The sequence below is a fragment of the Coregonus lavaretus genome, assembly GCF_964263955.1.
Source record: "Coregonus lavaretus genome assembly, chromosome: 4".
NCBI lineage: Eukaryota > Metazoa > Chordata > Actinopteri > Salmoniformes > Salmonidae > Coregonus > Coregonus lavaretus.
The window spans coordinates 7,313,232-7,326,631 of record NC_139991.1 but is presented as its reverse complement, the minus strand read 5'-3'; the positions used below and the strand labels follow the sequence as shown (position 1 = coordinate 7,326,631).

The 13,400-nt window shown below is 44.4% G+C and overlaps 1 protein-coding gene across 1 annotated transcript in view; it reads left to right on the top strand.

Moving 5' to 3' along the window:
- The first annotated feature begins 696 nt into the window (after window positions 1-696).
- LOC311128007 (ubiquitin carboxyl-terminal hydrolase MINDY-2-like) overlaps window positions 697-13,400 on the top strand; it is a 22,796-nt gene continuing 10,092 nt past the window's right edge. Inside the window, exons 1-3 of the mRNA XM_084159936.1 lie at window positions 697-1,686; window positions 2,764-2,821; window positions 10,878-10,942. Of these exons, the coding sequence (XP_084016062.1) occupies window positions 784-1,686; window positions 2,764-2,821; window positions 10,878-10,942 (1,026 nt within the window). The 5' untranslated portion in view covers window positions 697-783. The remainder of the gene's footprint in view (window positions 1,687-2,763; window positions 2,822-10,877; window positions 10,943-13,400) is intronic.

Below are 13,400 nucleotides of genomic sequence, written 5' to 3'. Positions count from 1 at the left end.
GTCTTTTTTTAACTGCAGTGTTGGTTAAGGGCTTGTAAGTAAGCATTTCACGGTAAGGTCTACACCTGTTGTATTCGGCGCATGTGACAAATACAATTTGATTTGACACACACATAGTAATATTAGTTCAGCCTGTAGGATTCTATCCATATAAAAATAAAAATAAATTAGCAAGGCAACAGTAAACATGTCGTCCCCACGAATGATGCATCACCCATCCCCCCCCCCCCCCCCCGCGTCGTCCCCACGAATGATGCAGCACCCATCTCCCCCGTCCCCACGAATGATGCATCACCCCCCCCCCCCCCCCCCCCCCCCCCGCATTGGGCCAATCAGTGTAATTTTGAAAATGCCAGATCTCCATGGCAAGACGCATCATTCACCCAAGTTTTGTCAAAATCGGGCCAGTGCTGTCTGAGATATAGCATGTGACGAACATATGAATGTACAGACGGAGACAGATCCACAGTCTCCTCTGTGATTTCATCGTGGGGGACAATGAATATGAATGTAAAAATGACAGGAAACCATGACGAGAAAGCATGTGCAATTTGTTGCAAACGGAATAAAAGTTTACACAGCACACACAAATTATGAAAAACAGAGCACTCAATTCTCCTGTTATTCTCTACTGCCTCTCTTTGGCCTGAAGAGGCATTTCTTCCAGAACTCTGTGGGCTCTTCTCCAGTGACGTCACTGGCAGAGATGTCATGGCGTCTGTGGGGCTGAAGCTGGAGCTGCAATTAAGCTAGCTAAAAGCTGTCGACAGTGTGTAAATCGAAATGGAGAAAAATGCAAATCTGCATCGAGATGTTGGAGGAAGTACTCTATGTGCTACTATTGCAGGAGAAATGGGCGATATTAAAACAGTTGGCGGAATGAAGGGAGTGACCGATACGTGCAAGAATAGTGAGCGTTCTCTCAGTACTTTGGGTAGTTGTACTACTAGCTCCAGTAGTGCTCCTAGCACTGCTAGTAATGCAATCTCCAGTGTTGAGAAATTAGATATGCCAGAAATGTTTCTCCCGGTGCAAGAGAATAACATTCAATCGAGTGGTTGGTCGGAGACATTGTCCTCTGGATCTGGAGATCATTTGAGTAACGGGATGGGAAATAGCTCGCAGCTGGCTACAGGAAATAGCGAGGGTGCCACCTCAAAGTTAGTAAACAACAAAACGGATGGCGAGCCCTCCTCGATGGGGGAATCGGGGGCAAGGATTACAGATGATCAAGCTGAGGTTTCTGTTTGTGCGTCAGTTGAACCAGTGAAGCTGGCAAAACCGACACACCTATGTCCGGACAAAACAAATACGGGAAACGTCAAATGTGGAGTTGCGATTGACAATACCATATGCGAGGGTTTGCCGAGTGGGAGTGACCCGTGCATCGCGGCAGAATCTAGGAGCATCGACTCACTTGAGTCCTTCTCAAACCTCAACTCCTGTCCCAGTTTCGATCTCAACAGTGACGGGTTGGAGGACAGGGGGCTGGCCCTAACACTACAGAGCGAGTATGGGGCTGATGGAACTAAGATCCCGTGCACCAAGGACCGGGGCGCTGGCCAGTCCATATACCACATCAAGTGGATCAAGTGGAAGGAGGAAAACACACCTATCATTACCCAGAACGAGAACGGCCCATGCCCATTGCTGGCAATTATGAATGTCCTATTGCTGGCATGGAAGGTAAATGACTGACCTCATGACCGGACCTCTGAGACAAGTTTACATTTGGTGGGCATGATGCCATTTGGAACATTTCCAAATCTATTATTTGTCAATACTAAATTATTAATAGAGAGTTCATTCTGAAGCTGGTCATCATAACTACGCTATCTGTTGTATTATCAGTTTAAAATCAAAATTGAATGATCAGTAGTAAAATAAGCTATTGTCACCTGACAGAATATAGAATGCCATGAAAAGTTGAAGATTCATAAAGAATCTTCCTTCATTTGGGCAGAATTGAAGTTAAAGTTGAAATTGTACCACTCATATGCACTCATCTTTATTTTCTCTTAATACTCAATTACAGTCATTTTATGATGGAGTTTGTTGACATAAGTCACATTGACCAATTAATAATATAATATGCCATTTAGCAGACGCTTTTATCCAAAGCGACTTACAGTCATGTGCGCATACATGTTTACGTATGGGTGGTCCCAGGGATGGAACCCACTACCCTGGCGTTACAAGCGCCATGCTCTACCAATTGAGCCACAGAGGACCACAATTATACCATAGACCCAATTGTATATATTTTCCCTGTGCTGTGGCCTTGGCAGCTCAGTCACTCTCTTATAAGTAGTCTCTGACAGCGTCCAATTGAGTCCTGTTTAAGCCTCTGGTTAAATTTACATCATAAAGATAACGTTTAATTACTGTCAGTGACGTTGGTTGGCAGGCAGTGGAGATTCTGATTTGGTATGTGGCTTCACAACTTAAACTGCAGCTCTGTGTCTGTGGTGTCTGAAACCTTCCCTAAAACTTCACTAACTACTGTGAAAATGGGTGCCATGAAAGTGACTGTAAACAGAATTCTTTGCTTCAAACGCCTGTCTGTGTGCTGACAGTCGTGCAACCGCTGACAGTACACTTCTGGTGACTTTAAACACAGCTTTCCACTTCCCAGGTGTGGGTGTATTTACTGTGAACCATAATCATGGGGGAGGGAGATGCCTGTCTGCCAGGTTCTATTGGCCTGGCTAACTTTAGTCATATTGCTTGGTTTGTTAAATAATGTATGTGGTTCCATTACAGGTGAAGATGCCACCAATGATGGAGATCATAACTGCTGAACAGTTGATGGAATATCTTGGTGAGTATAAGTGAGAATCTGTCTACGAAACCAAAGACCGAATGTCATATAAATCAGTGACCTGTGCTTTAGTTGCCCTCCTGGAGGGTGAAGTGTACAGTTTATGACCTGTATTTTAAGTATGGTAAAAATACAAGCCACCTTGACAGTGCTCAAAGGGATGGAGAATACTGTATTTTTCTTTGGTTCTGTACCTACCGAGAAGGTCCATGTCACAAATTGCTAGTCTGGCTGTAAATTTAGTACACCAGTGCAGTGGAGCATTGAGCTGTAGTAGAAACTAGCCTGGGAAGTGCAATGTGACCTTAATGACAGAGTACTGGAGGGCTGTAATTATGTCCCACTGCCTGGGAAGGCATTACTGTATGAATAATCACAGGACCTGCCTCACTGCCTGCCTGGCCCCTCAGTCTTATTTTACTAATTTACTCGCCTCCCTTCAGTAGACTGTGGATTTGCTGCCTCTCCTAGCTTTAGGATAAATTACTATATAATACGGATTTCATATGATTTAAGCTAGGGCACACAGTAATTGCATAGCTGCTGTGAAATCACCCATATACCAATATTACCTGAGTTGTCGTTCTACATCCCAGATAAACTAAACCTCCACTTGATTTTTAGCCAGTGAATACAATGGGTGCATTCGTAAATTCACTCTAGTGTCAGAGTGCGCTCTGGCCGTGGAGTAGGGTTGAACCGAGCGTTCTGAGCTCAGAACAGCAGTCAAGCACCCAAGCTAACTGGCTAAAGTTGGCTAGCTTGCTAGCTACTTCCAGACACAAATAAGAGAGCACCTCTCTCTGAACATTTTACTTGCCCTAGCAGAGTTGGTTAGAGTGTTTCATGATATCAGGAGGGTTAGTGACTTCATCTGTATTACTGTCAACAATTTAATAAAATGTTTTAGCCAATGTTTACTTACACCTGTCATAACAACCGAGTTTAGGGTGTTCGTAAATTCCTATATTATTCTGCGCTCTGACACTCTCAAACTAGAGTGCTCTGAAATCGGAGTAGATTGCCAGGTTGAATTTACTAACGCACCCAATAAATGAATTGGATTTACAGTATTTTGGAAAATACTGTAATAAATTCAATACTCTACCTGGGTCATTTTACACATACTGGTCCTCACCTAGCTGCTAGACCTGCCCTCAGAAGAGTGCATATGTACTTGTATACCCGTTAGTGATACACCTGCAGTCCCCACAGATAGGGTGGGTGGGTTTAGGGTCATAAAATGTTGTATGGATGAAGGGCGGGCAGGTTGGATAAAGAGAAACGATGCATAAAAAATCCATAAATGTATAGTTCTTGTGCAATTCATATCTATAGACTACATTTAGGTTTTTCTTTCATTCTTTTTATCTGGCGTTAGTGTGTAGCCTAAGCTTTGGGGCCTAACTGTAGCCCCTAAATACACGCCAATTGCCAAATGCATTTGGGAACTTGGGCAGAAAAAGTTAAGATCGATCCATTGAGACAAAAAGGACAATGTCAGAGTTTAATTCAATAATAATTTAGAAAAGCTGCGAAATGGAGAGTTGATGTTTGGGAAAAATGTAGTGAAGTGGTAAAAGAGGATGATAGCAGTTCTGGCTATGTTATGTGTGATGATTGTGAGGCACTATACAAATTCGACAGTCACAAGACGGGGACTTCAAAATGGCACATCAAGGGAACTGTACTGTTCAGATTGGTTAAATGAAATAGTAGCCTAACTGAAATCTGGACACTGACTGTAGGTCTATAACCTCTCACATTGCCTAATACAGTGGGGAAAAAAAGTATTTAGTCAGCCACCAATTGTGCAAGTTCTCCCACTTAAAAAGATGAGAGAGGCCTGTAATTTTTATCATATGTACACGTCAACTATGACAGACAAAATGAGGAAAAAAAATCCAGAAAATCACATTGTAGGATTTTTAATGAATTTATTTGCAAATTATGGTGGAAAATAAGTATTTGGTCAATAACAAAAGTTTCTCAATACTTTGTTATATACCCTTTGTTAGCAATGACACAGGTCAAACGTTTTCTGTAAGTCTTCACAAGGTTTTCACACACTGTTGCTGGTATTTTGGCCCATTCCTCCATGCAGATCTCCTCTAGAGCAGTGATGTTTTGGGGCTGTCGCTGGGCAACACGGACTTTCAACTCCCTCCAAAGATTTTCTATGGGGTTGAGATCTGGAGACTGGCTAGGCCACTCCAGGACCTTGAAATGCTTCTTACGAAGCCACTCCTTAGTTGCCCGGGCAGTGTGTTTGGGATCATTGTCATGCTGAAAGACCCAGCCACGTTTCATCTTCAATGCCCTTGCTGATGGAAGGAGGTTTTCACTCAAAATCTCACGATACATGGCCCCATTCATTCTTTCTTTTACACGGATCAGTCATCCTGGTCCCTTTGCAGAAAAACAGCCCCAAAGCATGATGTTTCCACCCCCATGCTTCACAGTAGGTATGGTGTTCTTTGGATGCAACTCAGCATTCTTTGTCCTCCAAACACGACGAGTTGAGTTTTTACCAAAACGTTATATTTTGGTTTCATCTGACCATATGGCATTCTCCCAATCCTCTTCTGGATCATCCAAATGCACTCTAGCAAACTTCAGACGGGCCTGGACATGTACTGGCTTAAGCAGGGGGACACGTCTGGCACTGCAGGATTTGAGTCCCTGGCGGCGTAGTGTGTTACTGATGGTAGGCTTTGTTACTTTGGTCCCAGCTCTCTGCAGGTCATTCACTAGGTCCCCCCGTGTGGTTCTGGGATTTTTGCTCACCGTTCTTGTGATCATTTTGACCCCACGGGGTGAGATCTTGCGTGGAGCCCCAGTTCGAGGGAGATTATCAGTGGTCTTGTATGTCTTCCATTTCCTAATAATTGCTCCCACAGTTGATTTCTTAAAACCAAGCTGCTTACCTATTGCAGATTCAGTCTTCCCAGCCTGGTGCAGGTCTACAATTTTGTTTCTGGTGTCCTTTGACAGCTCTTTGGTCTTGGCCATAGTGGAGTTTGGAGTGTGACTGTTTGAGGTTGTGGACAGGTGTCTTTTATACTGATAACAAGTTCAAACAGGTGCCATTAATACAGGTAACAAGTGGAGGACAGAGGAGCCTCTTAAAGAAGAAGTTACAGGTCTGTGAGAGCCAGAAAACTTGCTTGTTTGTAGGTGACCAAATACTTATTTTCCACCATAATTTGCAAATAAATTCATTAAAAATCCTACAATGTGATTTTCTGGAGAAAAAAAATCTCAATTTGTCTGTCATAGTTGACGTGTACCTATGATGAAAATTACAGGCCTCTCTCATCTTTTTAAGTGGGATAACTTGCACAATTGGTGGCTGACTAAATACTTTTTTTCCCCACTGTATAATATTAACTCCTGCAGAATTAAGCATGTCTTGCAGTAAAATGATACACCAAATATACATTTTGAAACGGGAACATGAGTGGAGAAATATGATTTATTTCTTTCAGCATCTTGAGAGAATGAATGCGCGGTTAGGGACCGTCTATAAAGGTGGCGGTGCTCTTTATCAGCATCATAAAAGTGTAAAATAGGACAAATGTAAGCCACCACCCAATTATCTTTATTATTATTTTAACCACATAAAATATGCATCCAAGCTGGACTGAGATCTTATCAAAAACATGTTGAGTCGTTTTAACAGCTTTTTCCTTAACCGGTGAAACTGATGTCATTTGGACATTTTGCACGTAAAATCTTTCATGTTTTTTAAAGTTATTACATTTTCTCATTGGTACCGAAACGTATTTGCTGTGTGAGAGAAGCAGAGATGAAAGAGAATACATTTTAACAATGTCAACTATACTGAACAAAAATATAAACGCAACATGCAACAATTTCAACAATTTTACTGAGTTACAGTTCATGTAAGGAAATCAGTCAATTGAAATGAATTCATTAGGCCCTAATCTATGGATTTCACATGACTGTGCAGGGGCGCAGCATTGGGAGGCCTGGGAGGGCATAGGCCAACCCACTTGGGAGCAAGGCCCACCCACTGGGGAGCCAGGCCCAGCCAATCAGAATGAGTTTTTCTTTATTACAGACAGAAATACTCATCAGTTTCATCAGCTTTCCGGGTGGCTGGTCTCAGACGATCCCACAGGTGAAGAAGCCGGATGTGGAGGTCCTGGGCTGGCGTGTTTACACGTGGTCTGCGGTTGTGAGGCCGGTTGGACGTACTGCCAAATTCTCTAAAACAATGTTGGAAGCGGCTTATGGTAGAGAAAATGTACATTAAATGCTCTGGCAACAGCTCTAGTGGACATCCCTGCAGTCAGCATGCCAATTGCACACTCCCTCAAAACTTGAGACATCTGTGGCATTGTGTTGTGTGACAAAACTGCACATTTTAGAGAGGCCTTTTATTGTCCCCAGCACAAGGTGTACCAGTGTAATGCTCATGCTGTTTAATCAGCTTCTTGATATGCCACACCTGTCAGGTGGATGGATTATCTTGGCAAAGGAGAAATTCTCACTAACAGGGATGTAAACTAATTAGTGCTAAAAATTTGAGGGAAATAAGCTTTTTGTGCGTATGGAACATTTCTGGGATCTTTTATTTCAGCTCATGAAACATGGGACCAACACCTTACATATTTTTGTTCAGTATAGATTGAAGCATTCATTCTATCGATTTATAACATTATTCTGGTGAGCAAGGGTTGATTTAGTCTTCTAGGGCAACAAGTAATTACAGAAGAGAAGCTGCCTGTATCTAATTATAGACAAGTTGACTAACAGCCTACTAAAATGTCGCAAATTATAAGCAGAAACATAGGCATATCTAAAAAATGCCTGTCAAAAAATCTTCCATCTTAGACTGTACAACATATTTCCTATATTTGTGGGTTAGGGTCAGGTGCGGGCCTCAGATTTTCATCAGCGGTTGCGGATGGGTTATTAGCAATTGCGGGCGGATGAACAAACAGCTCACCCGCGCATCGCTAATACCCATGTCTGTTGACCAAGCCCCTGCTAACGTCAGGGAAACAGGAGCTGTGTTCTTTCTCCATGCGTGGGACGCTGACCCCACTGCCTCCCTCCATAGCTGGGTGCTGTTATGATGTAGAACCAGGGGTGTCCTGTTACTAAAGGCATTCTCATCCAAGCTATAGGGAAAAAAAATCCCTGTCACTATAGCCAAGTCCTCTTTTCATGGCAGTGGTCAGTTTGGCTTCAATTTTACAAGCTCTAATTCTTTGACTGGTGCTATGACTAGTGTCCAGTTTTGAGTGTGTTCTAGCTAAATGCATCATATAAAGACTGTTAGGCGTCAATAACAACTCTAACTATAAGGGAAATGGAGCCACCAGCTGCTGAGTTCTGAGAGAGGCCAGAAGTCCTGAAATGTATCCACATTAGTCATGCCATGGGAGTTTACTTTCATATGATCATTTGGGGCTTCAGTATAGAGGTCAGTTTGTACCAAAAGACTCCTGACTGTTTGTGCTACATTGTCCTACATTCTGCATGTGATTAGCAGATTCAACTGGTTTTGATTTAATCTGTATTAGTCATTATGGGCCAAGACACAGACTGTCGTTAATTTATGGCTAAGGATATTTCTCACCATGGTTTAATTACAGTTTACTCTGTAGTGCTTAATTGGGGGACAGATTAGTTAATTAGCTACCAACATAGAATATAAACAGCAAAATGTGATTGGGAAACAGAGGGATGATTCGTCATTGTCAGGAAATATAACTCAAATGTTGACTTAACTTCTCATGAATGTGTTTTGTACCAGGGGTAATAATGATTATATGTAATAACGTTGTTACCTTTTGGTTAGATGTTACATTTCTTGGATGCATTGGCTACAAAAATGTAATTTAGAATTAGTCATTGTGTCTGTTATTGAACTCTGTTAATGGAAGGCCTAATGTTTCCTCCCCACAGAATCTGCCTTTGTGAGTCCATAGCGCTTGGTATCCATTACTGATCAATTATAATTGAATTGCATGCATTAGTTTGGTTCATTTTGCTGGAAGAAAAAGCATCATCTACAATGTGTGCATTTCATTGTCAGACTACACTCTGACCAGGCAAATCTAATTTGACCTTCCCCAAATACGTTTTTATAAGAGAGGAGGAAAGCAAGAAACTGTAAACTGTACCCTGCTGGTCAACTGACATGAAACCCTGAGAGAGGAGACCATTCAGACTGACCCAAAGCATTAGCAAATTGAGAGAAACATAGTTGCCATCTTTAGATATTCTCTTAGAGGTAGCCTAATGTGTGGATCTGATGGAACACAGAACTCACTCCAACCCCATAGCTATATGTTCAACACCAGTAAGAAGCCACAGAGAGGCCTTACCCCCTCTTCCAACCACTCAGGGCCCTCTCCCCCACTGTGCCCCAGATGGAGTCCCCTGATTTCTCCCTCTGCAGCTCTGCACCTTGCTTATCTGCTCCTACAGATGCCCATGGTTGATTCCAAGTTCTCAGTGTAAAAACATTCCGTCTCTTTCGAGCACCCTGACTCACAGTGAGCACTTCAACCCTTCTGCAAATCACAGGTGACAAGCAGTAATACAACTCCTGTTTTTCCGACTGTCATGTTAGATTTCCTCTGAGGAATGCTCATGGTTGTAGCCATCCCACTTCTGTACATTGCTGACCTTTAACTGCATTATTCAGGCTATGTATGTGCGTATCAACCCAGATATGCCTGTGAGCTGTCTCTGCTCTTCTTTCACAAGAGTGCCCATAAATTGCGGCTCTGTGTTTGTGGCGACGGCTTTGTCTTTACTCCAGCTAGTGTCTGATAGCTCATAATGAATGGTTTTGGCCCTGGTCAAACCATTAATGGTGTGTCATGTCCAGGAACAGGCAGATAGGCCTGTCTCCTAGCCTCACCACTGCACTTCATTACGCACAGTTGTTGTTTCATGCCCAGCCAAAAAACAATGGCTTGTGAGAAAGAGCTGCTCACAAAAAGCCCCATTTAACGTGGGCTGATTCAGACGCTGTATTAATAACTACTGTGAGGCCCATAAGGGCAGAAGTGGAGGAGATGTATGTTGTATTAAAGAGGCTGCTGGTCGATGTTGGGATTTAGTACTCCGTGGGGCATGCCAGTGAATCAGCAGCAGCAGTAGAGGCCCAGGCAGGGAGGGCACAGTCTACAGTCAGCTGGCAGGGAACAGGGGGCAGGCGGAGGGAGGGAGATAGGGGGGTATGGCCGGGGGTTTCCCTGGGCATAGAAATGTCCGAGTCAGTTGACTGGCCTCAGCTTGGTGAATTCTTGGCCTGGGCTGAGGAAGCCTGTGTCTGAGGAGAAGATATGGAGATGAAATCAGAGTAGCTCCCCGGCTCTCAAACACACTGACCACTGGCTCACTTTGCTAAAGTAAGAAAGCAATCGTTGGATTATGAGAAAAGGTAGGCCAATTTTTGTTTTTCAGATATAAAAGTCTCACAGAATCGTTATCTTGTAACATCAAATATCTCGCAAGTGGGTATGTTTTCGACAGTGAGAGATTGTGCCGCTGTGTGTTGCTCAGAGAGGGGAGGGTGGAGTTGGGTGCAATGTTAATGGGTGGATGACAGGTGCACTGTGATTAGCACCACAGGGCTCTCACTCTCTGTGGTGGTTGACTGACTTTGCAAGGCTCTCCCTGCCTGCCCCATTGGCTGCTCTTCCTAGGTCCTACACTAAGCCCTTAACACCTCTCTAGCGGCTCCCCACTGGCCGGGGCTCGACTAACCCTGCATGCCTGGCCGAGCCCTTCTTGGAAAAATAGCTGGCCAGCGCTTAACACTCCACACCCCGCTTCTCACTGAGGATTAGACACTTCTTATGGAATCAGAACGCAGTCGATAATATCACCTCTTTACATGTGATTGACGTAAGCAGACGGTCCGTAAGCTTTGTGATGTCAGTGGTGAGAGGGCAGGGCACTACCCTGATGATATTTTCACAGCTCCCCTGTGTGTCTGTGGCTGCTTTAATTAGCCTGTATCCCCAGGACCTCTGATGTTGCTTCCTCCACTCTCTCTCCCCTGCAGGAGACTACATCCTCGATGCCAAGCCGAAAGAGATCTCTGAGGCCCAGCGGCTAAACTATGAGCAGGTAAGGACTGTTGTTGCCTAAACACAATCAATAAGGGCAGTTATTCACTGTTCATAAGCATGTCTGCCGGTCCATCTCTCTCTGTGTCTGTCTGTGGCTCATGTTGGAGAATCAGACGGGCATGCAGGATGAGCGAGGAGGCTGGGAGGGAGAGGCAGGCAGGCAGGCTAGACTGTTGAGTACCCCTCCTCTCCCTCTTAGATCTCTGATGGCAGAGCAGCAGCCAAAAAGCAAAAGCAGCATCACACTATTAACTCACACCACGCCAGGGGGGCTCACTTGTTCTCACTTCTACACCTAAAATATCCCTGCCTGCCGTTTAGTGACTGCAGTTCCTGTCCTCTTCTATTCTAATAGGCAACGATGCAGTGTTAAGATGATGACTATTTATACGGTCATGTGCATCTGCGTCAGTGCATTTGCACAACATTTGCATTGGGAATGAATCTCCAGAAAGACCAATGAATGTATATTTATGTTAGATGAAAATAAGCAGCGTGATGATTAGGGTTATATGTCAGGGAAAAAACAGCCCACTGCCCTGGAGCTGCGTTTAGCCCCTATATAGGTTACATAAGCCGCGTCTTGCCAGGCCCACGGCACAGCACGGGTCATGACGGGCAGATCGTGTCTCTTCACATCGCTGTGGGAGGGTGCTCAGGGATGCACGGCTGTTCAGATCGAGGCCAGCGCTGGGGCTCTGAGTGGCTGACATGGCCTGGCAGGGATGGCTTTCCCATTCCCACTCCCATCCACACTCCATCCCTAACCCTGCTGCCTGCCTGGAATGTGGGAGGGGCACGGCCTCTCTTCCTCTCCTCCTCCTCTCTACTCGGCTGTGGCAAAGAACCAGCACATCTGTGAATGTTATTCTCTTCACGGATGTCATCGTTCGGGGAGGAGAGAAGTAATGTGTGTGTGTGTACATACCAGAGTCTGGATTACTATAAGAAGGAGAATGTTCTGACTGCCGTACAGTCGTAGCTCTCCAAGCTTCTGGTACGTTGTGTGAATTTAAGCAGAAAAAACTAGCAGCGCTCAAATTAAATGGTGGTGGACTCATTGTAATTATGGTGGTCTAATCTTGGACTATGGTCCAGAACACCAGGCTCTGTGGCGTGTGTATTTGTGCACTGTGTGTGTCCGTGTGTGGATAGGCCATGTGGTGGATGTGTAGAGTTTAGGGCAGGCTCTGTGTTGTTAGCTGGGGCAGAAACAGTTGTGGGTTCCTGTTAGATTTGGCTGTGTAAGCCCTGCCTCAACACGACAGGAGAGCACTCATCCAGGCACGGAAGGAGCCTCACACCATGAATGGGGATAGGGTGAGAGAGGGTTAGGGAGGCTGTCTTTCACTAGGGAGTCTTTCACGTGCCAATGTGCATGCCAAACCAAAATATAATACATTTGTTAAATCTTGCCTTTGTTTGATATTGTCTGCTGCATATTTGAATAGTCAAGTTCCTTTTATGATTTTGAAGAGTGTTGAACGAGTTCAGCATAACAGAGTTCTATTTATAAACTCTGGCTTCAAAACATCATCTGTCGGAGGAGGATATGAGGATTAAAATGGAGATTGCTCAGCTGTTGTTAAACAGTAACTCTGAGAAACTGGAGTGCTCAGTGAAGGTTTATTCTGCCAAGGCTGGTCTTGGTCAGGTTCCCATAGCCTTGATAAAGGGCACTCATGAGATTTTGTACACAGTAGCACTTTTATGGTTATATGATATAGAATATTCTATTTTATTGAGATAGAGATGCTACTAAAAATAATGTGGCAGCTGTGTCGCTGTATATATACATGATTGTGGAATTTAAGAGTGCACAGTTGTAGACAAAAATGCAGAGCTAAAAACTGACGTAGGCTACCTAATAACGTTTTGTGCCAGATCTCCATAATACTCAGGGAGCTGTCCACTCAGTGTGCCAATGACATGAAAACTGAAGCAAAGCTCTTGCCTGTGTCTGTCAATCAGTCTGTCAGTCAGCCACGTGTTCCTATCAGCCTGATTTGCCAGTGGATGGAGGTCTGGAGTCACTCCCCAGTCCCCAGTGGAAGCAGAACGTGTGTGTGTGAGACCTGCTGGTTTGAGCTGGCGGATGACCGTGGCCGTGTGTGTGGCTCTGCCACAGGGTTGTGGGAATTAAATATTGATCTGGCTCCCAGCCTGCTAGTGGAACATGTGACAGGAAGGCCGTTCTGTTTATCCAATCGGTCTCCCTCTTCCGTAAAAGCTGGAGTGGAACCATTGAATACTGGCCTTCATTGTCCAGTGACCACGGAATAGTCTACTGTACATCATCACATGCAAATACCACAAGCTCTGTGTGGATACCATATTCAGCACAGAATTTATGATTAGGGTGGCATTACTTAGATGTAGTCTGGTCATAATCTGTAGTCTGTGAGCGGCTAGAGCTGAGCGGAGCAGGGCTTGGCCACACAGCAGGAGGGCGTGGG